The sequence below is a fragment of the Vulpes lagopus genome, chromosome 1 (assembly GCF_018345385.1).
Source record: "Vulpes lagopus strain Blue_001 chromosome 1, ASM1834538v1, whole genome shotgun sequence".
NCBI lineage: Eukaryota > Metazoa > Chordata > Mammalia > Carnivora > Canidae > Vulpes > Vulpes lagopus.
Window position 1 is genome coordinate 80,444,468 of NC_054824.1, and position 25,062 is coordinate 80,469,529.

Here is a 25,062-nt window from a genome sequence, read left to right on the forward strand (position 1 = left end):
ATGAATTGGTCTCCAGTCACAAGCTGCTTTTCAATTTTATATATATTATTTTCCTTTGTCCTTCAGTCTGTCTTATGTAGTACAATCTACAGACTGAGATCTAGAGGCCATGAGTGGTCTGGAAAAGATTCCTGGTGTAACTCAAAGCCCCTCATCTATTTCCTGGTCTCTCTGTCTCGGCCCATCCCTGCCAGACCTTTCTAATACGGGAGATCTGGAAAGCTGAAAAGAAATAGAATAATACCAACATGTGATTAACTTATTAAGATAACTCTATTTGCCTTCAAATCCGCCCAAGACCATCTGTCATTGATATCTGCCATTTAGATAGAAATTTTCATCATGCTATCTGAAACAGAATGTCTATTAGAGAGTCCTCTCATCTACCCGTTCTATTTGATGGTTTCAGTACTGATATTTTGTAATCACTATTTTGGTGTAGATATTAGATATGCAAATACTGGACTTGCTGGAACTATCAGAAATGAGTGGTTTTCCATCCTATTTCTGCTGTCCTTTCTGGTCAATCCACAGAACTGTGCTTATAAAAACTCCTAGCCTGGCAAACAAAAATAAGCAGAGTCGATTTTTTTCATTCACTTTCTTCTAGGTAATAAAATTGCTAACCTAAGTTCTCAGAATATACATTTCCCCACATGAGACTCAATAAAGCTCTTTTCTTTTGGAATAAAAATCAAATGCAGCCCTTGAGCCTTTTACTCTTCATGAAGTGGCCTTCATGAGAAAAGAGTTGTTCACTGAGCCCTGTCTTTTTTGTTAGTTCCCCAGAAAGGAAAACTTCTCATTTACACTGAGTTTGGCAAGATGCTTGTGCAGCCCAACGAGATCTGCGTCATTCAGGTTGGTGATGTGTCCCCTTCTCCCCTGCCTTTCCCTAATTTGGGAGCAATCAGATGCTGTAACTACTGTCATTTCCAACCCTAAAATTTCTTGGTGGATCGTGTCTGAGCAAAGGGAGGGAATTTAGTCATGCAGGAGGCTCCCTGTGCAGAAGGGTAAGCAGGCTTGGGTGCATGATTTGTTTTAAAATAGGACACAATCACAAAGCAAAAAGCATTGTCAATATGCTTTCCTAAATACTTATATACACTTTGGATAAGGCTCTGTTCCCACGGATTGATGTGGGTGGGGGGTGCAGTGAAGATTAATTTCTTAAAAATTTGGCTATATTAGAGCATTGGTATCTCTGAACCTAATGAGCGATTAGACTAGAATTGATTTGGGTCACAGATGTGATTAGGAGTTAAAAATTTCATTTTAACTTATCTTTGAGTTGTCCACCTCTCAAACATAGCTTAGCAGACTATAGCCTTATTTTTGCATTTGGGGATAGCTGTGGCTCTGGGGCAGCTTTTTTTTTTTAAGATTTTATTTATTTATTCATGAGAGACAGAGAGAGAGAGAGAGAGAGGCGCAGAGACATAGGCAGAGAGAGAAGCAAGAAGCTTCATGTGGGACTCGATCCCAGACCCAAGGCAGATGTTCACCCACTGAGCCATCCAGGTGTCCCTGGGGCAGCTTCTTTATAGCTACAGGTATGATTTGGGAGTGCACACCACCATCTACTTCCCGTTCCAGAGAGGAATGCGGTTCAGCATAGATGTCTTCGAGGAGACCAGGGGCTACATCCTGGAGGTCTACGGTGTCCACTTTGAGTTGCCTGACCTGGGACCAATTGGTAAATCCTCACTACAAGCTTTTAGGCTCCCTTGAGATATAGGACAGATAATCGCCTGAGAGTTAAACATCCTTCTTCCCTCATTATCTTTCTCCCCTCATTATCTCACTCAAATTTCAACTTTCCTGTCTAGACAACTTCTCTAGACCAAGTGTAGCTGGGAATTTCAGAAACCTATTAAAACTCTCTAAGCAATCCCAGACACTTTTTTTCAGCCCTCCAAGGTCAGGGATTCTTTACAATGGCTGACCCAGCTGATGAAATGAAATCACTAATTAGCTCATCAGTGTATATCTATCCATCAGCTAGTCTTGTCTCTATGTTGTGCTAAGGGTACTGATGGGAATCGCACCAAGGGTAACAAAAGCCTCATAAAATACATACATAAAAGTAAACAACCTAAGTCAACCCATTATAAATCTCTTTCTAGAGTAGCATATAGACCGTTGGAGAACAGAAGGTATATAATAGATTTTTGATTATACAGTATATACCCTAAAGGATGTAGAAGTTTGGGTTACTAGGGGCCAAAGTCACTAGGAATAGCTTTATAGAAGAGGTAAGATTGACTAAATCTTGATGAAAATTTGAGGACAAATAAAAAGGAAAGAGAACTGCTTAAGCAGAGACATACATGTGGGAACAAACTTTGTGAATAGGAGGGAGATTATGTTCTTAAGTCAGTAAGTTGTATGTAGACAACAACATAGCAAAAGCCATTAAACAAGGGCTATATTCCTATGGAAAGGGATATAGACCAAAAGATGTATCATCTACATACCTAACATTCCCACTCGGCACATTCCACAAAATCTACACATTAATTCAGAGCCATGAAGGAGCTGGAAATCTCCTCCATGAGGCAGCCTCCATGAGGTAAGATTAAAACTTTCAAAAGTGAATCAAGGTCCCCCCACCCCCGATTCTTCTGGCAAACTGGAGGCAGGAGATGCAGGAAAGAAGTGAAGGTGGTAGGAGGAGTTGTTCTCAAAACATCTCTTAGAGTGAAAAGAGTGGCTGCGAAAATTGGCCCTTGGTTTCATCTTTGACATGTTTGCTAAAGGTGGTGGCCACACCTCCCAGTTCTTCCTTTCCTTGTCAACAGCTTTTTAGAGTAAAGCAGGACAGGCCAGCATGTGCCTTCTGGTCACTCCCCTGGGGAGATCCAAATAGTCAGAGGAAGGTGGGAGGCAGCAGAGAGGCAGCTGGAGCCATGGTGGGCCGTCTGTCATTCTGCTCACCACCCGCTCTTCCCACTTCAGTCTGGCTTCCTGCTGCTCTACAGTCAGCATAGACTGCAGGTTCCATGGAACATGTACCCTCAAAAATATATATAATTTACTAACCAGTTGGGGGCTTATATTTTTTAACCCCAGGAGCTGGAAATGATAAAACACTCCCCAGGTCTCTCTCAGAGTTAAATTATGTTTTTGCACTTACACTTTTTATTTTTGGTCTTGATTTATTTTCTTTCTCTGGAGGCAACACTCACCCCTAAGCAAAGGTAAGCAAGCAAGTCCTGAATGCTTTTTCTCCTGAGTGGCAGACAGATATGTGAGGCTGGAGAGCAGTTTTGCAGACTTGGATTGATTCTGAGTTCTGAGAAGCAGAGGCATGCCGAGGCAACAGTATGTAACCCTTCCTTTCTGAGATCAAGGACTGGAGATGAGTTCTAGAATCATCATGGTTTTCTTGGAGGAAAATTCTAGTGTTCTATCAGAACTTCCCTTTACCTTTTTTCTAGTCTCATCTTCTCCCCTCAGCTGCTGTGATGCAAGAATGCATGTAACACGGTTGATAAACCATATTTACTCTACAACTTTAGGAGGTGATGCTGGTGATCATGATGATGATTTTCATGATTCTTTTTCCTGATCAAATTCCTTGACTCCTCCTAGAAGGGTACCAGCCTGGGATTCCAATGAGCCTTTGAACAATGAAAACAAATTGTGGAACGGCTCTTGATGTGGAAGAGAGCCCTTTCTCTTTGTGCAACTGCGGGCATCTTTCCTATTGTCTAAAAAACTTTTGGGTCTCTGTGTTCTAGGAGCCAATGGCTTGGCCAATCCTCGTGATTTTTTGATACCCGTTGCCTGGTATGAAGATCGCCAAGTACCAGGTGGCTACACTGTGATTAATAAATACCAGGGGAAGCTATTTGCTGCCAAACAGGTAAAGTAAGAGAGGTCAGCAGACAGAAAGGGAATAAATAGTTATTAAGCACCTACTGTTTGCTAAGGCCAGTGTTAAATATTTTACATATATCCTTTCGTTTTTACCATACTACTAAGATATTACAAATAAGGTACTATTTGCCTCATTTATTTATTTTTTTTATTTATTTATGATAGTCACAGAGAGAGAGAGAGAGAGAGAGAGAGGCAGAGACACAGGCAGAGGGAGAAGGCAGGCTCCATGCACCGGGAGCCCGATGTGGGATTCGATCCGGGGTCTCCAGGATCGCGCCCTGGGCCAAAGGCAGGCGCTAAACCGCTGCGCCACCCAGGGATCCCTATTTGCCTCATTTATAGGCATGAAAAGGTAGTGACATATAATTTACCAAGTGTCATAGTAAATGGCAGAACTAATATTAGAACCTATATCTGTTTGACTCCAAAGGTTGTGCTCTTTCCCCTCAACAGCAATAAAAATCATGGAAAAATGTAGGTCTCTAAAATGGTGTGTAAAATATAATATACAGGCAGGGTAATATGTTATGAAAAGGAAAATGAGTAAATAAGCAGATCATCCAAGATTTATATTACCAGTGGCCACCATATTTCAAATACAAGCCAAGACTAATATAAAACAAGTAGAACTCAGTTAATTAACTTGACTTAGTTTATACCAGTAGCCTTGTAAACTCAGGAGATAGGTAAAAGAATGGATAATAATAATAACATAATACGTAATTGTTGATATATTAGCATATATTATATTATTATATATTAATATATATATTGATATATACTGAATCTATATATTCAGTATATATATATATATATATATATACTGAATCTATATTTGCAGAATGTAATTATATAAGCAAAATAATCCAAAGATTTCTTCTTTTTACCATTATTTATTACCACTATTTTGGCCCCTTTGACCTATAGCTTCTATTTCCAAGGCATATTATTTTCCTTGTACAGCATTTAGAAGGTATGCTAATCAGCAGAGGCCAACTAGTTTGGCACTTAAAATCAACCCCTGAGAGTTAATTGCCAGCCTCGTTGACACATTGACACCTTCATATTGTCTGGGTCAGGATTTCTCAAAATGTGGTTTAGAGGCCATTTGCATCAGAAATTCTAAGGGAAGTTATTTAAATGTGGATCCTTCCATACTACTCCAGCTTGACAAAAACGATGGGCATGAGGTGTGAAAACCTACATTCATCAGAGGCATGCTCCCCATATTATTTTTGAATTTAATTGATAGAGAACCACCATTCCAGAGGTGGCCAGCATGGGTTTCTGCTTCCTAAGTGGACTCTGCTGATTATTTTCTATCTGAGCACCCACACTGATCCATTATCCCTTCTCTGCCATGACCTGTACCCTAGGAGCTTGACCTGCATGGGCTCCCCAGCCAGCTGGTTTTTGGTTGGGTTCAACCAGTGCGAGGTACTCACAGGAAATTGGAAGGCAGGAGGAAAGACAAAAAAGTTGGGAGTTTTTCTTCTCCTTTTCTTCCCTATGTGTGACTGCAACCCTCCATGATCTCAGCTCTTGTTGGATAGCCCCAGTGGCATGCTGGAGCCAGTTCATACTGGCACGCAAGAACTGATATACACATTCTTCCCAGCTTTGTGTTCAGCAACATTACAATAGTAGCTCAAAACTGATCGTGGTAAGAATATTTATACCCCAGAAATTAGCAAATGCTATAAAAACAGTGCATTTTTCTTTTGAGAGTTAGTTGCTAGTTGTTAAATAATTTACCAACACACCACCAGGCAGCCCCTTCATGGTTCTCGCTCTTGCTGGAATCCTGTAACAACTTGTTCTTCCCATATCCCACAGGCCCTGGAATGGCCAGGTCTTCCCACTGTTACTAGGCTCAGAAACCTCAGCGTATCTAGCCAGTTCACTGAACCCTAATCTCTCCTCTGTAAGTAGGCTCTTCAGTAAAATTTTTAGAATATTCTGAGTTAGATTCTGTTTCCAGAACAGAAGCATAGTTGCCGTGGGGACCACCTTTGTGTAACAGAGTGCTGATCCTCTCCTATTCCAGAGCGGGCCCAAGAAGGATCACATTGGGATTGTTCTGAAAACTTAAGTTCTTGAGGCTGGAACTCTTAGATACCATCTCACCTTCCTGAACTCACCAACCCAGACAGTGTACCAGAAGCTCCTCTAGGCAGCAATTACCTGGAGAGCAGTCCCAGCCAAGTGCACCAGGAAACCCAGACGGTGGCCCAGATTGTCGGAGAATTGCTGACATCCACAGTTTCTCACAACTGTGTTAAAAATTGTTGAAAAGGCACTACTTGGAGAATGTGCTGTGCTTCTGCTGCACATGGAATCAGAGGCAGCTGCAGCTTATGAACTGGAAAAATAGGGTTAGTGGCTTAGCAGGGAGGGGATGGTTTGAAGGCATGTGAAGCAACCACAAAATGATTCGGGGTTATACTTCTCCCAAAGGATGGTGTTATTAAATTCTGAGCAAAATCAAATCAAAAAGCGAGACCGTGATGCCAAGTACAAACTGTGGAAGCACAGCTACAAAAGCATTAAACACCAAGATTACCCTTTCCTGTTTTTTGTTTTGTTTTGTTTTGTTTTTTGATCAGAATGTCTCCCCATTCAATGTTGTGGCATGGCATGGGAACTACACCCCCTACAAGTACAACTTGGAGAACTTCATGGTCATTAACTCGGTGGCCTTCGACCATGCAGTAAGTCTGGACCATGGAGGGGCCCTGAGAATAGGGTAGCCAGTGGGTGGGAGGCATCCATATTAGGTCCCTGATATTCACAGATTTAGCATTTCCAGTGTCACCCTTGGAAGCCCAAGATATAGTCATTGTGTTGACAGGAATTTGAATCATCTGCAGCAAAGCTTTGATGAAAGAGGAAATAACAAGCTATTGGGGGAGCCCAGCCTGACAGGCAACACTCACCCTTGAACACAGCTTAGTTCTTATAGAGTATCACAGCAACTTCTATAGATGGTTAAAAACTTAGTATCTTCTTGGCCAGTGTATCCCCAAAAGAAACCAACTGCTAATGTTAGTGATAAAGTGATAAGAAAGAAACAGCTCTGGATTTGGAAAGTTCTTTCTTGTCCTGCTCACAAATGCTGAGTCTGCTGGGTCCGGCTGCCTACTCAGGTACCTCCACTCCTGGCTGTTTTTAGCAATGATGGAGCAGATAGTCCTCTTCTGAAGTTCCTCAGAATGTTCAGTGCTTGAATTTAAAACAAAGGATGTTCTAAAATGTGAACTCGGTCATATTTTTCACTCAATTAGAGGGCCACAAATAGGTCCCTAAGCCCCCAAGGCCCCACATTCGTGATAAAGTGCTAGCTCTGAGACCCTGTGGGAAAGTTCATTTTGCAGCCTAGTTCATGATAGATTAACTTAACCCAAAAGCTGGAGGGATAATTAGAGCAGGAGCTAGAGAACCAAAGACAGAAAGATTACTCTGAGCCAGTTCAGCTTATCTCTAGGGTAACAAAACTACCTTTTGAAGAGAGACAACTTGTAACAAAACCAAAAGGGAATAGAAAATGAGGCATCAAGCCCAAAACAGCATGAAAAGGGATCCAGAGACACTGATAGAGCTTTATTTGAGCCTCACTACATTTTCTTTAACAGTTTTCAGATCATTTCTCAAGACAGATGAAGAAGTATAAAGTCTCACAGTGATAGGGGTGGGTTCGGGGCTTGCCTTTGCACAGGTCCAGTCTCTGTAGTGCTGCTACAGTTATTCTTCCAAAATCCAGCTCCGACCATTCTACTGCTGCATGAGAAAACCTTGCAGCCTCCCCATGGTTTAGGATTGTCTGAGCTCTGAAGCGTGGTGTTGGATGCTCTCCACCATCTGGCCCTAGACTCATTTTTCCAGTACCAGCTCTTACCCTCTCTTCCTTCTGTAAATGAATTCTGGGCTTTAGCCTTCTTGCCTTTTAGCAACATTTCTGTGCTTTTTGATGCCTTTTCTATTTTCTGTGCTTAAAATGCCTTTTCCTTTCTTTCCTTCTTTCCCTCCTCTTGCCCTCCTTTTTCTTTCTTTCTCCTTTCATTTTTCAAGACCTTCCTCAAATACCACCTCCTCTTTGAAGCCTTCCCTGATCTTCTCAGGTAGGCAGGCATTCTGTATTCCCTTGGATTTCTATTTATAAGGCTAGATTGACCTTGGCACCTTACTGTGATTAGTTGTTTACTTACCTCTTTTATGACTCCTCCAGCCCCCATACCACTGCCACCAACAATGCTAAAGGGGCAAGAAATAGATCTCAACCATCTTTGAATCCCAGACCCCAGCATGTGAAAGCAAACATGATAATTGATTTCAATTAAGTTGAATCTCAATCTTTCCACTGAAAAATCCAAAATTCTTTTGAAATCGTAATATTGTCCCCCAGCCTATGCCTTCTACATTACCACTCCCCAAACTAATGATGTAATTGGTATAATTTAGACCTGAGAGTCAAACAAGGGAAAGACAGTAATGAGGGTACCACCTGGAATCTCCGTGATGCCCCAAAGAGAACTATATCCTACAACTATACCAAAAGTTGGGTACTATTTTATTTCTATTTCCACCTCACTCCAAGCATCCTTTCTGTGGAGAACTCCCTGTGGCACATACCAGCTCTGGTCACCCTGACCTGAGATTGGGAGGCAGGCATGACTGATTCTCAGACCCACAGGGTAATACTCACATGAAATGGGGGCTCAGCAGGGTGAAAAAGCAGCTCCAAATCCTCTTAGCTTGTGTTAATTCATTTTTCTTCAAGCACAGCAAGAAGGGAAAGTCAGATGAGTGATTTCTGCACCTCAATGACAAGCCCAGACTTCTTAGCCTGGCCTGTGTGGCTTGATCAGAAATTACAGTGTTGGGGCATGTGGGTGGCACAGTAGGTTAAGCCTTGGCCTCTTGACCTCAGTTCAGATCTTGATCTCAGGATTGTGTTTTCAAACCCCAGGTTGGGCCCCAGGTTGGGCCCCAGGTTGGGCACAATGCGTGCTCTAGGTTGTAGGTGTGGAGCCTACATTAAAAAAAAAAAAAAATTAAAAAAATTAGAGCCAACTCAGAAAGCCTTTCCCATGTGGGTGACATGTGTACCATTGTCCAGTCACCACCCTTTTACTGTGGGCTCAGTGTCTCTTTATGCTTTCACAGGACCCATCCATCTTCACAGTGTTGACCGCCAAATCTGTCCGTCCTGGAGTGGCTGTTGCTGATTTTGTCATCTTCCCGCCTCGATGGGGGGTTGCTGACAAGACTTTCAGGCCTCCTTATTACCACAGTAAGTCTCTATTTCACCATCTAATAAACATTTCTTTAATCACTAAATGCATCACCAAGAATGAATAAGATATTTCATAGCCACACTTAATGAAGTTGGCATTTTTAATTGTACACTAGCCAGCTGTAAATCCAACCTAAAGGTCAATGTACAATTCCACTTCCTGGAGATTGCATTTTTGTACACAGAGCTCTGGAAAGACTCTGAGGTGCATTTCATTTGGAACAGTCTTAAAAACAATTCCCTTTCCTTAGTCAACCTCAGGCCTTCTGACTTATATATACTAGCTCCCAGGTCCCCCAGCTCCCCAAGACATAGCAGTGCACTGAACAGGCAATTTAGGCATTTATAGAAGGTATGGAAGTATGGAAGAAAAGCACTTAATGGTCAAATTCCAGCACCACCTTTTTCAGGTGACACCATTATGGTGGAGAAAAAGATACAATCAATTACCACTACAAAGACACCAGATACTTCATAAATACAGTCAAAGCAAACTATTATCTTTTCTGAAGAGTGTCAGGCTCCTCACAGGCCCTGACTGTTCTCCTGGAAGTTGGTCCCCTAGAGGATCTGCTGTCCAGGAGAGAGAATTACTTTAGCTTAGCCTGTACCTTACATGCTAGTGCTTGATAATTCACTATTTCACAGAGTTATTGTGTTGAGGTTACTTTATATAGCGGTTTTCAACTTTTCCTATGTGTCAGTGTCACTGGAGGGCTTGTTAAAACACAGATTCTTGGGTCCCACCCTCAGAATTTCTGCTTCAGTAGGTCCAGGGTGGGGCATGAGAATTTGCCTTTGTAACAAGTCCCTATATGCTGCTGATGCTGCTGTTTCAGGAACCACACTTTGAGAACATTGAGAATATAAAAATCAGAATTGCTTACTAAAAAAAATTCATCCCAGCACCCAGTCTCAGAGAGTATAATTAGTTGGTTCTGAGATAGAACCTCGGAATCTGCATTTTGAGTTAACAAGTCAGAGGATTCTGACACAGAAAGTCTATAGGCCACATGTTGAGAAGCACTGGCCTGTGTCTCATTGCCCACCCAAGGAGAAGGCCAATAGAGCCATCTAAGTTAGACACATTTGCTATTATGTTACAGCTTTCAAGATACTTTGGTTTGTAGTTCAGTCACCTGAAACAAATGACCTTGTGAAATGCCTCTTATAATTTTTTTAAAAGACTCTCAAGTACATTTGGCCCAGGATAGATAAATATCTGAAAGGTATGGTTGCCTGTGTTAGTTGGAAAAGCCACAGAACCCCAAGTTAGAGATTATTTTTTCCAGAGATATTAAAACTATTGCTTTAGCAATAATCAAAATCTTTGCTACTTTGATGTGACTTTATAGGAAAAGTGGAGAATTATTTCTGTAGAAATATTGCCTCCAGTCATTTTAATGTATTTGAATCAACTGGATTCAACATTAATCAGAGAGGCAAGGTCTACCCTCCCTCTGTCCTTTGAAATATAGAAAATGATATAGAAATGTCATCACCAAAGTCATTGCTACTTAAATTCATATTCAGATCAAAGCTGAATTCTGTACTGCTCTCTTCTTAAAATTAAACCATGAAGGTGACCCTGAGGACACCTAGATTGAGGAGTGTGACAGCATATTTCAGTCACGAGCAGAACTGTTTTTAAAATATAGGCACATTATGCTTATAGTTACTTCTTTTCCTCTATGTCTGCTTCATGGAGAAATGAGTAGAGCTATGATCTGGGTCTTACCTTTTCTATAGGGGCCTGCAGCAGCATTTTGTTTCCTAGGCAGGATGAACATGGTTGCCTAGGCAATGACAGAAATATTTTGGCACTCAGTTATACTTCACATGTAAGGAAGAGGGCTGGGGCATTTATCATGCCAAATGTCCAGCTTTGCAAGGGTTGCCAATGCCATAGCTCTCTGCTCTGTTCATAGTCTGCACTCTCAGCCCTCTCACAGGAAAGACTATTAGAGTAATTTGGATGGGCTGTGACTTACTCCTCTCTATCATAGCACTTAGCACAGTGTCCAATTACGTATGTGGATGGATGGATGGATGGATGGATGGACAGATGAATGGGGTAGGGAATGGACAAGTGTGGGTAGATGGATGAATGAATGAAAAGGCATTTAAATTTTCTCAGGTATTGTATTTAATTCTTGCCCCAGGTGTGTGGTTGTTCTAATAAAGAGCTTTATTTCTTTGTTTAAAAAAGAGCTTTATTTCAATAGAAACATATGATTGAAAGAGTGGGAATGTGGTGATTTTTGTTAAATTTTGTTGACTCCAGAAAGCACAACTAAGACCAATGTGCTTAACTTAGATTAAAGCAAGTTTCCATTTAATATGAGAGAAATTACTAACACCCAGAGCTTTTAATAATATACTAGGTTGCTTTGTTTGAGTAGAGAGCTTCCATTCACAGGAAGCATGCAGGCAGACCCTGGGAACTAATCAGTCAGGAATGATGTAGAATATTCTTCTGTATTGAGTAGAAATAGTGATCCTTTCCAATTTTAAAATTTTAGAATTCTATAAAGAGAATATCAATGGAAATAGAAAAAAAAGAATGAACCTAAGAGGCATTTTTGGAGAATAGAAAATAAGATGAAATGTTCAGATACAGAAGATAATGTTTGTTAGACTATATAGCATTTATGGACAATTTTTACAGCTGCGAAGATACTTTCACAGAGATTATCATTTGGTAATAGCTTCCAAGTCCAGGGTTCTTTCCATTACATGAATCTTCCATCAACACATTCCCACACATACACACTTCATCTCAGTTTTCTGAATTGGGAACCAGAAATATGGTGATATCATGTACTACTGTGAGGCTATTTGGAGGAGGATCAGATCAGATCTAGAAAAGAAGATGAGGGAATTCCCAGGTGGCTCAGCAGTTTAGCACCTGCCTTTAGCCCAGGGCATGATCCTGGAGTCCTGGGATCAAGTCCCATGTCAGGCTCCCTGCATGGAGCCTGCTTCTCCCTCTGCCTCTCTCTCTGTCTCTTTCATGAGTAAATAAATAAAATCTTTTTTAAAAAGGAAAAGAAAAGAAGATGATTTTAATATAGGGCTTATAAGCCTAGATGATAGAGCCCATCCACTCTTTATTATAATTTTCATTTTAATTATTATTAAAATTCTTCTCTGGGCTATGGTTTTCTTTAGATCCAACATTATTTCTTTCAGGCAGTGGAGCTTAAGACCTCTGATAATCCGCACGTCTATCAAGTAGACTTTTGCCCACCAGGAGTTCCACACTAATGAATGTTTTGCAGGTTCCCCTCCCTCCCATCTATCTGTATTCTTTAGTAATCCTAAAAAAATTATAAAATTCTCCTATCTTCTTGGCATTCCATAGACATAATGCTTGAGAGGTCTTGGTACTTTACCAGTCTTGATTGGATACTAAAAATAATACTATTTCAACCTTCCCAGGGAACTGCATGAGTGAATTCATGGGACTTATCAAAGGTCATTATGAGGCAAAGCAGGGTGGGTTCCTGCCAGGAGGAGGCAGCCTGCACAGCTCAATGACCCCCCACGGGCCTGATGCTGACTGCTTTGAGAAGGCCAGCAAAGCCAATTTGGCACCCGAGAGGATTGCTGATGGCACCATGGTAAGCAAATTGAATGCCAGGCTCTGGCAGTCTCTGAGCTCCCCAACTTTCTTGAGAGTACTGGCTAGTTTTTTTTTTTTTTTTCATTTTTCCAAAGTCACAGAGGAGTCAAGAGAGGAGAGTGTGTGTCTGTGTGTTTATTTATTCCCATGTGTGTATGCACACACCCCTGTGTGTATACTAGATTCCTGATGTGGAAGGGTGGAAAGAGCTTTGGACTTGAGTCAGATCTGAGATCAAATCCTAGCTCTTAGTTCTTGCATGACCTTGAACAAGTCACTTTAACTTCTCTGTGCTTCATTTTCCCCATTTGTAGAATGGGTGTGGTGTCCACCTCAGCAGGTGGCTATATTTAACCTTATAGACTGTCTAGCACTGTTCAGATTTAAGGGAATATTGTGAATATTACCTGTATGCAGCCCAGAGTATATACGCTGTGTCCCAGAATCATCTCTGCTTTTTGAGGTGACCCTCTAGGGCTACACTACAGTACCCAGGGATGCAGGATGTCACCTTCAGTGGAGTTCTCAAGCCAAGGAGAATCAGGAAGCCTTTCTTCACTATAGTCAGGGCTTGTAAGCAGCAGTTCTCAGCGGCTTTCTCATTTTCTTTTGCTCTCCTTTGGCATGGGATGAAATTGATGGGATTGAAAACCTGTTTTGTATTCTTCCTGTATCAGGCTATAAACATTGAGGCTGAACACAATTGCAGTTGGCTGCGGTACTTGATTTTTATTTTATTTTTGAATTCTTGGAGGTGGAGTTTATGGACCACAAGGAGTAATTTTATGCTAAATCATATGCAAATTTGCTTTACCTTTTCAAACAAATGCCTTCAGTGTAACCTGACTTTAATAAAATCAATAGCACAGGCCTGCCTGACTCCATGCCTAGCTTGCAAACAGAGAGCATTATCTGTCTCTCCATCCAATGCAGTTTGATTTCAGTCCCAGTTCCAGGACCAGAGTTGATGGAGCTGATCTGCAAGGGGAAAGGTGCAAAGTCCCACCTACTTGACCTTGGCTCTTTCCCTATCCAAGAGCCTTTGCAGAATTTCTGTGCAACCCTACTTCTCTGTGAGATGTGGTTTGACAATTTCCATTAAGCTATTGCCTCCAAAGTCTCTTTGGGGTACATGGGCTACCCTAGACCTGCCACTTAGTAACCTTTGGTGCCCAACTTGGCTCTGGACAGTTAGTGTTATCAGGGAGCAGTGTTCTGCATCAGAGAAGCAATGACAGGGCTGTTTTTATGAGGAGCAAGACCTTGGGAATTGCCCAAGGCTTGGGGAACTAGCCAGAAAGAGCTATCCTTATAAGGGATTAAGGGCAGGACAGAAGCTGGGTAGGGAGTTCAGGATACCTGGCAGGGTTAGGGTCCAGGTTAGGGTCACTTTGCCTAGACCTAACTTTGGGTCCCCATCCTCATTTCCCATTATATAATTGGGACCCAGGCCCATCTATACACCTTATCCTTATTCCGGTTTGGAATAAATAAACTTTGTTCAATACTGCCTCCACAGCTCAACTGGAATGGGGTTTTGTTGCTCTAGTCAGACAGCAAGGCTCTTAAGCAGTCCTCAGAAATACAAGAACAGCCATAATAATAACCCTTATCTCCAAATAGTGTTCATAACATGCACAGCACCTTCATGTGATCTCATCTGGTCCTCACGTTAAGCTTGTCATGGGAAGGCAGGCAGGGGCAATCATCTCCCTTGTTTATAGGTATAGGGAGGCTCATGTACATTAGACACCAGTACTAACACGGGTTCTCTGGGGTGTGACACAAGAGAACTTTAACTTCCTTTTGTGCATTTATATTTTCTAAATTTCCAGTAATGTAAACACATAAGAATTGTAGGGGTTTATTCCGCTTTTGTTTTTATTTTATATTTAAAAGCTTCAGTGGATAGGAAAATCAGCAATTGGTGAAGCCAGAATGTCTAAGCTGCACAGAGCATGTGCATATTCTTTCTGTTGGAGACAAAAACCTGAACACAGCAGGGCATCCACCATTCAGAGTCTTCTAGAATAGGGTTCTTGAATAGGGTCCTGCCTGCCTCCTCCTTCCCTTCTCCTCCTCCTCCTCACTCTCCCTTTTCCTCCTTCCTCTTTTCCCAGCCCATCTCTTGGTTGGAGTCCTGAAAAAGAGAACTCAAATCCCATTTCTGCCACTTCTTACTACCATCACCTGACAAGCCATTTCCCGGCTTTGAGCCATAGTTTCCTCCTCTGCAAAATGGGGAGCAGGGCCTCCTCACAAGGACATAGCCTCAGTATGTGATGGTTTCTAAGATAAACAGTCCTCGAACTCTCCCTTTCTGCCCTTGGATCTAGCAAATTTAGCTCCATAATGCCGTAAGGACAATGTGAGGCTTATGGGCCCAATTCTGTTTTATAGAATGAAACGTGGAGCTCAGAGAAGTTAGAGTCTCACTCACATAAGTGGCCGAACCAGAGTCGGAACCCAAGGCCTGCGGTCCTCCCCACGTCAGCACCCGCGATTTATTATTCAGATTCTGCCTACCTATATCTTTTTCTTTGACGTGTAATCAAATATGTTTTATTATCCATCTCACTTCTTCTTTCTTGTCCCCCTCCTCATTTCCTACAGGCATTTATGTTTGAATCTTCTCTAAGTATGGCCGTCACCAAGTGGGGGCTCAAGACCTCTAGTTGTTTGGATGAGAACTACTATAAGTGCTGGGAACCTCTCAAGAGCCACTTCACCCCTGATTCCAGGAAACCAGCAGGACCTAACTGAGACTGGAGCATTTGCTGCCAAAATTGAAAATGGATTTGTGTGGTTTTGTTTAGAATTTCATGCCCTCTGGTAGTATGGGGTGGGGGGTTGGTTAAAATGAGAACTCATTTTTTCACAGTCAAGTAATTCAGACATTTGTAGAAATGTATTTGGAAAGTTCTGTGTCAGCTTAATTACTCAATAAATACTTGGCTGGTGCTCTGTGTAAGTAGTTAGTGGTCATAATCAGGTCTTGATGATACCTGTCATGGCCACATTAGGGGCCCATGAGATCGTCTCAAGATTAAGAGCCCTTCACATGAGTTCAACCTGAATGCCTTTATCCCAGGAGTGCAAATCCAGAGTGTCTACCACAGGCCACAAGACCAAGTCACAAGGAAGGACCATGAACAGAGGCTGAAGCCAAGGTCATGGTCCCAGGCATAGAGAAGCACAAGGGTTCAGCAGAGCTCCAAACATCCAGTGTCTTCCTAAAACACATGGGCAGCCAGGCCAGCAGGCTATCTAATCATGATAGTCATGTAGCAGCCAATATAATGATTACGGACAAAAAGCCCAGCCACGAAGAATAAGCATCATTCACTGAGGGGACCAAATGCCCTGGTTTTCCCGCTGAAAGCCCCATGTCTCAGGAAACTTTCAGGCCTGGTCAAACCAGAGTGGTTAGCTCCCTTAGCTCCCCTACTATGCACTCATTTATCAGTCCATTTGGCAACCATTCTGTGAGTCCTTGCTATGTGCCGTCTACAGAGTGAGATGCTGAGGGTGAATGACTGAGAAGGAAGGAGTCATCTCTCCCCTCCCTTAGCGAGCTCACAGTCAGGGAGATCAGGGCCTAAGAAGATCAAGGTCCCAGTGCAGCACAGAGCCACAGAAAATTGAGGCAGTACAGTGCACTAACACTGTTCCTAACAGCCCCCGCCTGTGGCCAGCACCCCTGCTGGAGCACTAGGCTGTCCAAGACTTTGAGGGTGAGCTGATTAGGTTCTCTGGGGGAGAGAAGACTATCAAATCAGAATCAAAAGAATGGCAAGTGTGTTTTTCACTACTCTAGTTCGGTAGTTTTAGTACATTCCTCCCACTTTGTTGCCCTTATAGCAATTTTGATATGCTGCTCTCAAGTTTTGATTTAAGAACATGTAGTGAGAGTCAGCCATGTATCAGGGCCTAGGAACTAGGGTTGCCAAATGAAACACAAGATGCCCAGGTAAATTTGAATTTCAGATAAAACCTGAATTAAGTTTTAGTACAAGTATGGACATAGAAGCCTGTATTTTTATTTGCTAAATCTGGCAACCCCCTGTGGGATCTGGTGCAGGAGATAGATATGATCGTTGCCCTTATGGAGGGTACATCCTGAAGAGGGAGACTGATGAAATAAACAAACAAAATAATTAAGAATTGTGAAACATGCCAAAATAAGCCAAACAGGAACTGACTTGGGAAGGGGAGATCATTCTTTAGAGAGGCAGATCTTTAGTGAAGAAGTGACAGCCAGACCTAAAAGATAAGAACAAGCAAATCATCGTTAGAGTTGGACTGGGATGCAGTAGAGAGGAAGAGCATTCCCCCCTCCCCCCGCCCCCCAAAAAAGCCTGTAGGTTCAAGAAACTGAAAGAAAAGCGAGTGCACAGAGCCCAGGAGCAGGCTGTTACAACAGTCCCAGCAAAAGACGGCACTGCCCTGGACTAATGTCCATAGGGACAGATGTGGGTCAGTTCCTGAGCATTCTGGAGTAGACCTGAAGGACCTGGTCAGCGATCCGCAGGCAAGGGGTGAGGGGAGGACTTGAGGCAGAGCCAAGATGACTGCTAGCTTCTGGTAGTGATATTCCATGGTTTCAAGCAGTAAGGTGGATATCTCTGATGGTGCCAGGGGCTGGAGTGCCTTCCTAATGTTCCTTAATATAAAGAGGTCTTGATGAAAAATTAAACTTTGTTAACTAGTAAAGCAATTAATACCTTTAAATCAATTTTTGAAACTAACAAGTATGGAAGTTGCTAGTGGCCCGCCTACATCCCACCAGTGAGCACCATCCTGTGCTGACCAGCCACTTCCAGTTGCCTGCACCACACCTGCAACTCTGCCCAAGGCCTGAACCAGAACCCAGCAGAGGTGCTGGGATCCAATGGCCCCAGACGCAGCCCTCAACCAGTGACAGACGGGCACCGGGGGACAAACACACCAGCTCTGTTGCCCTCCCCTCTGAGGCCTGTGTTTGGCCCTGGCCCTCTGCAACTTCCAGAAGGATTAAGCTCTACCGCTCATGGTGGCAGTGTCCTATAATGCCCCTTTTAAAAAATTTTTTATTTATTCATGAGAGACACAGAGAAAGGGGGACAGAGGGAGAAGCAGGCTCCATGCAGGGAGCCCGACGTGGGACTTGATCCCGGGGCTCCAGGATCACACCTGGGCTGAAGGCAGACGCTAAACCGCTGGGCCACCCAGGCTGCCCCAGTAATGCCCTTCTTATTAGCTTCCTTACTTCCCTGTCCCTTCCCCTCTCTGCAGTGCTTCCTGGGCGCTCCCCCCAGATGACCCAAACTAAGACAACCACTCACATAACTTCTTCCCAAACTCCAACCTTTCCAGAACAAACTCCTCTAACTCTGCTCTTACCACGTACCCAGACTCTCATCCATCATCAGTCTGGTGGCCAAGCCTCCCCAGAGCTGAAGAAACATCCAGTATTTGCGTCCATTCAGCCTAAGCCATTGTGCTTTATCTTCTTCACCTTATCTTGTTGGCAGCAACTCCTCAGCAGAGACCATATTTCACCAGGCCGGGCTGTTCACGCTAATTAAAAAAAGATTTAGTTCCCTCCTGTTGTGCTTCAGATCAGCAAGAAAGATCTGTATCCTTTCCCTAATTCCCTGTTCTCGAAGATACCTTCCTCTACCATGCTCCTGAAGAACTATCCCAGCTCTTTACCGAGAAATAAAAATTCTTGAAAAGGCAGGGGGCGCTCTGATTACCTTTCCTCCAATGACAAGAGGGTTTTCTGACAGATTCCCTTGGCATCATTATATATTTTCCTGTCTGCGGGGGTGCACTAAAAGCCAACCTTCTCTTTTTTCTCTTTGAGAGACTTTTCTCTCAGGGCAGGCAGCAGCAATGGCCCTAGAGCAATGGTTTTCAAGAGCAGCGGATTTTGTACCTTCCCCCAAGACACCTGACAAAGCCTAGAGACATTTTTGGTTGTCACAACTGGGGAAGCTGCTACTGGCACCTGGCAGAGAAACGTTAGGGACCCTGATAAACATTCTGTAGTGCACAAGGCAGACTTCCACAGCGGAGAATTAGCCAGGGCTGAAGGTCAATAGTGCCAAGGCTGAGACACCCTGCTGTGGGCCACCGTGGTTCTCAACTTCAGCTGTACATTGGATATCTCTTAGCAGCTTCAAAAACTCCAAGAGCCTGAGGTATACCTCAGATCAACTAAATTAGAAATGCTGAGGATGGAGCCCAGATGAATTTTGTGAAGTTCTTTTTTTAGCTTTTTTTTTTTTTTTTTAAGATTTTATTTATTCATTCATGAGAGACACACAGAGAGAGGCAGAGACACAGGCAGAGGGAGAAGCAGGCCCCATGCAGGGAGCCCGACGTGGGACTCGATCCCGGGTCTCCAGGATCACGCCCTGGGCCGAAGGTGGTGCTAAACCGCTGAGCCACCAGGGCTGCCCTCACTTAGCATTATACTCTCTAGCTCCAACCATGTTGTCGCAAATGGCAAGACTGTTCTTTTTTTATGGCTGAATAATATTTCATTTTGTATATATACTGCATCTTCTTTATCCATTCATCTAGCAAGAGGCCCTTGAGCTGCTTCCATATCTTGGCTATTGTAAATAATGCTGCTGTAAAAATAACACTAATCCTTTCAAATTAGTGTTTTCATATTCTTTGGGTAAATATGCAGTAGTGCGATTACTAGATCATGGGGTAATTCTATTTTTAAATTTTTTCAGATTTTATTTCTTTGACGCACAGAGAGAAAGAGCTCAAGCAGGGGGAGCAGCAGGTAGAAGGAGAGAGAGAAGCAGGCTCCCCACTGAGCAAGGAGCCAATGTGGGGCTCAATCCCAGGACCCTGCAGTCATGACCTGAGCTGAAGGCAGATGCTTAAGCAATTTAGCCATCCAGGCACCCCCTAATATTTAACCTTTTGAAAAACTTCCATACTGCTTTCCACAGTTGTTGTACCAGTTTGCATTCCTACCAACAGTGCCTGAGGGTTCCTTTTTCTCCACAACCTTACCAACACTTGTTTCTTGTGTTTTCTGTTTTGTCCATTCTGACAGGTGCGAGGTGATACCTCATTCTACTTTTGATTTGTATTTTCCTGATGGTGAGTGATATTGAGCACTTTTCATGTTGAGTTTGTTGGAGTGTTTTGGGGTGTGGAGTGTGTAAGTTCTTTATAGATTTTGAATACTAAGATTTTGTATTTTTGTGGTTTTTTCCTAAGATTTTATTTATTTATTCATGAGAATACACAGAGAGGAGAGGGAGAGAGAGGCAGAGACAGGCAGAGGGAGAAGCAGGCTCCATGCAGGCAGCCTGAAGCAAGACTCGATCCCTGGTCTCCAGGATCACACCCTGGGCTGAAGGCATTGCTAAACCGCTGAGCCACCAGGGCTCAGTATTCAGGGCTGCCCTGAATACTAAGATTTTGAGTACTTTATCAGATATGTCTTTTGCATATCCCATTCCATAGGTTGCCTTTTAATTTTACTGATTGTTTCCTTTGCTGTGCAGAGGCTTTTTTTCTTGATGACATCCCAATAATTCATTTTTGCTTTTGTTTCCCTTGCCTCTGGAGACATGTCAAGTAAGAAGTTGCTATGGCTGAGGTCAAAGAGGTTGCTGCCTATGTTCGTCCTTAGGATTTTGATGAATTCCTGTCTCACATTTAGGCATTTCATCCCTTTGAATTTATTTTTGTGAATGGTGTAAGAGAGTGGCTCAGTGGCATTCTGCTGCATGTAGTTGTCCAGTTTTTCCAACACCACATGTTGAAGAGACTGTCTTTTCCTAATTGCATATTTTTGCCCTGAATGAGAGAGGTTTTTTTTTTTTTAAACTCCTCAAGTTATTCCAATGCACAGGCAAGACTGAGGACCAGTTTTGGAAACTACTTTAAACACAGTAAAGGGAGTTTGGGTGCCCAGGTGGGGCACAGGGAGAGTGTGGGAAAGAGGAGAGGAGTTAAGAAACCTAAGGTCTAGATGTAAATTCTTTATAAGTTAGAAGTTAGTGTGCAGTTTCTGTGTTATGATTTTCCAGAGTGATGAAAGAGTTATCTCTATGGACTTGAAAGAAGTTATATCTTGGAAAGATATCTTACTACCGAAAAAAAGAAAAAAGACTTGAAAGCTGACATTTATACTTCTGCATTACATTTAGTGATCAACTAGCCTTCAATTTCATATAATCAATTTTATATAATTGCATCACAAATCTGAGGTATGCCCAAAGTTTATCCTTCTGTGAGTCAGCATAGTGCATAGTTAAGAGAACAGATGCTAGAGCCAGACTGCCTGGGTTCAAATCCAGGTTCTACCAACTCTTACTAAGTGACCCTGAGCTAGTTAACTTCTCTGAGCCTCTGTTTCCTCAGCTGTAAAACGTAGGTATTTCATAAGAAGTCCAAGACTCTAGAATTGAGACTGTGCTTTCATAGCTGAATAAGTTTGAGCAAGTGACATAACCTTCCTAGGCCTCACCTTCCTCATTTGAAAGAAGGAAATGATTTATTTCACAGGGATTTGGTGGGGATGAAATAAAACCATGCACTGAAGGCACCCATGCTGATTTTGGCACATAGGGAAATATTAGCTCTTACTATTGTTATTGTTTATTGCTGCTATTGCAACTCAGTGAATACTTCTTCATCCCTGCCTCAGTGAGGCTATTGTGCCATTTACCTTAAATGGCACTGGAATGAATAAGCCAAGGTCATTGTTGCTAAATAAACAACCATTTAGCTGATGATTCTAAGGCAATAAGTAACAGAAGCCCAAAGTGTAGAAAATTTATAAGTACTTCTTCTCACCATCTTTTAGGCCTTAAAACAAGAAAATGATGTTAAAGCTCATTCTGAGATCTCAACAGTGCATATTAATAGCTCAATTAATGTGAAAATTAAGACAGACTCTACACTTTGATGTAAGTAGTTTGCATATGACTAGCTACAGAGCTTTTCCTGGAGGAATCTTGCCTAATCATGTGGGCCGTTGGGACTCTAATTAGCCTACTCTTGGTATTTTAAATCTAAAATTATGGGGCGCCTGGCTGGGTCAGTTGGAAAAGCATTGCAACTCTTGATCTCTTGGGAGATGAAGTTCTGGAGCCCCACAGCCCTGCGTAAGGCTCCATGCTTAGTGGGGAATCTGCTTCTTTTTTTTTTTTTTTAAGATTTTATTTATTTATTCATGAGAGACACAAAGAGAAGCAGAGACAAAGGCAGAGGGAGAAGCAAGCTCCCCGTGAGGAGCCCGATGTGGGACTCCATCCTGAGACCCCAGGATCATGCCTTAAATCAAAGGCAGACTCTCAACAGCTTGGCCACCCAGGTGCTCAGGGAATCTGCTTCCCTCCCTCTTCCTCTGCCTCTGCCCCTCCCCTTGTTCACATTCTCTCTCTAAAATAAATAAGTACATCTTTTTAAAAAACAAATAAATGTAATAAATAAATATAATATTATGTCAGAAGCTTTGACATAACTTACCACAGCGCTATTAGCAGCAATACTTTGTAAAAACCAAATGTACGCAATTCCATATATTCCCTGGAAGAGAAATTTAACAAATAGAGCAGTTTTGCTCATTCACGAGCATTTATTGCCTTTATTTTGGATCCTATGAATAAAATTAAAATCTGAAGGACAGGTATGTTGTATGATATGGCTTCCTAATAAAAAGACATGGTATCAGTTAAAAGAGCACTCAACTGTAAAACCAAAAATCTAACATTAGCTTAACAACTAGGACTTTGTCTCATAAAAGAAATCTGAGGTTGGCAGGTCAGGACACAAAGTGATCCTAGATGCAAGTTCATCCTGGTTTCCTGCTCCACAATTTTTGGCAAATTGTTTTATCTGCATTTCATTGCTAGGCCTTATATCCACGTTCTTAGTCAGAATAAGAGAAGAAAGCAAAAGCAGGAAGGGACAGAAAGGGTTTCTTCTTGGGAAATGTCTTTTTATTCAGGAAAGGAAGCCCTCCCTCCCAGATTCTCCAGATGTCTTATGCTTAGAACTGGGTCCCATGTCCACCCTTAAACCAATCCCAGATTCATTCTTTGGGGTTGGGGTCATGCCTATCCTACCTGAGGTAAAGGGACTTCCACTAACCTCCTGAGCAAGTCAGCGTTCTATCAGAAGGAAAGGAGGGGTAGTGGGTGCTGGTGGGCAAGCTGGTGCCTGCCAGGGATACCTTCCTGAGGGAATCCATCAAGATTGAGTTTGAATCTAACATCTTCACTCTTGCAACCTCAAGAGACAAATCTGTGAATACTTGCTTTAGAAAGGAAATGCTCCAAACATCTGCCTGATTTCTCCAAATACATCCTATTAAAATGGTTTTTTGAGTCATCTGTATGTATGAGGTCAGGAGGGTGGTGAGCAATTGTCTCTCAATCATTCCAAGTCTCATTTTTAATCACAAACAAGTGACATGGACAATCAGAACCATTGTTGTTAATCAAAACCTAGACTCCTAATCCTCAAATTAGCAGGGTTCTCTGAAGAATAGGACAATTTATTTCTCCTCCTCAAATATTTCCTATAGAATTGGGCTGAAACTAACAGATCTTTAAAGATTTTTCTGGCTCTAACATCTTATACCCCCATGAATGTACTAGAAAATCTAAAAATGCAAGGGGCAGTCCCTATTCTAGAAAGCACCACTTCTTAAACTCTCCAGACCCTCCAATTCTTTCTCACTACTGGACTCCGAACAGCATCAGTCTTTATCGCATTGAAAGAATGGTTAAAGATATGCTTTCAAGAGTCAGCCTGCCCAAATTTAAGTTCTAACTTAACATAGTCAGAACTTTGTTCTGCAAATTACTTAATACCTCTCCAAATCTGCTTTGCATAATGAGGATTTTTAAGGTATGTTGTGTGGTGTGTAAAGCCTTTACTTCAGTTTACTGTCTAGAATACAAGTAAAAGTTTAATTAAGTGCTGGCTGCTGTAATTGTTTTTCTCCAGTGTGTGTTCCTCTAAGAAGGAGCTATATGGTCTTCATACAAGCATCCTCAATGTTTAGTAGTGTTTGGTCAATGCAGGAGACCTGACAGTCAGTGTCCTACTAGTATTCAGTAGGACACAGGCTTCTTCACCCCAGTGGTTCCAGGAAACCCAGTACCCCAGTACCTGCAGACCAATAGCAGCTCATTCCCCCTTGTAGCCTACATTGGTGTTTCCTCCCAAATACCGGGATGGGACCAAATACTTCTGTACCACTCCTTCTGTAAAGCATGATTTTGGAGAAGAAGCTGTCTATCCAGCTTCTAATAGATGGCTTCAGGGTGATTGACCACCCTTATCTCCATCTACCCTCACTCAAGCCACTTCATATAAAAAATAATAACTCTTTGATTCTGTCTCCATCCTATATAAAGTATAAATAAACCTTCCCTAACAAACTTAGTGTTTTTAATGATGAAACATAATGTAAGTGGGAAAAAAATGTGCCTAACTGTGCAAATGTAGATTCAAGAGTCTACACTTTCTCCTCCTACCCACAACAATTTCATATTAGACTGCAACCCTCGAGTCCCTCCTATATTGATTTCTGAACAGCCTCTACCAGTTGTCTCCTTCCCCTACCCCATCCCCAACTTTTTTAGAGCCAAATTATTAAATTTGGAAGGATTTAAATGCAATTGGTGATAGAAGTAAAGAAATGACTCAAAACTGATAAGGTGTGGGATGCCTGGGTGGCTCAGGGTTTGGGCGTCTGTCTTTGGCTCAGGGTGTGATCCTGGGGTTCCAGGATCGAATCTCACATCGGGCTTCCTGTGAGGAATCTGCTTCTCCCTCTGCCTATGTCTCTGCCTCTCTCTCTGTCTCTCATGAATAAATAAATAAAATCTTTTTTAAAAATTTAAAAAATAATAAATTAATTTTAAAAACCTGATAAGGTGATAAGCATGATTATGGAGGAAAAGATTTTGAATTTTTTTTTTAGATTTTATTTATTTATTCATGACAGACACAGAGAGAGGCAGAGACACAGGCAGAGGGAGAAGCAGGCTCCATGCAGGGAGCCCGACGTGGGACTTGAACCCAGGTCTTCAGGATCACACCCCAGGCTGACGGCGGCCCTAAACTGCTGGGCCACCAGGGCTGCCCAAGAATTTGAATTCTAATGGTAAGTTTGCTCCAGAAATCTTAGATGTTTCACTGGGGACATTCAGAAATTGGATGTCAGACTTTCAGCTTGACTTTAATCTTTTAAATCCTGAAGCTTTGCTAATATATCAGT

The 25,062-nt window shown here is 42.3% G+C and overlaps 1 protein-coding gene across 1 annotated transcript in view; it reads left to right on the top strand.

Annotated features, from left to right (window-relative positions):
• The window catches only part of HGD (homogentisate 1,2-dioxygenase), a 41,860-nt gene extending 26,094 nt beyond the window's left edge, over positions 1-15,766 (top strand). Inside the window, exons 8-14 of the mRNA XM_041757295.1 lie at positions 782-861; positions 1,600-1,699; positions 3,747-3,871; positions 6,495-6,599; positions 9,052-9,178; positions 12,623-12,804; positions 15,420-15,766. Coding sequence (XP_041613229.1) covers positions 782-861; positions 1,600-1,699; positions 3,747-3,871; positions 6,495-6,599; positions 9,052-9,178; positions 12,623-12,804; positions 15,420-15,569 — 869 coding nt within the window. The 3' untranslated portion in view covers positions 15,570-15,766. The remainder of the gene's footprint in view (positions 1-781; positions 862-1,599; positions 1,700-3,746; positions 3,872-6,494; positions 6,600-9,051; positions 9,179-12,622; positions 12,805-15,419) is intronic.
• Positions 15,767-25,062: the final 9,296 nt, after the last annotated feature.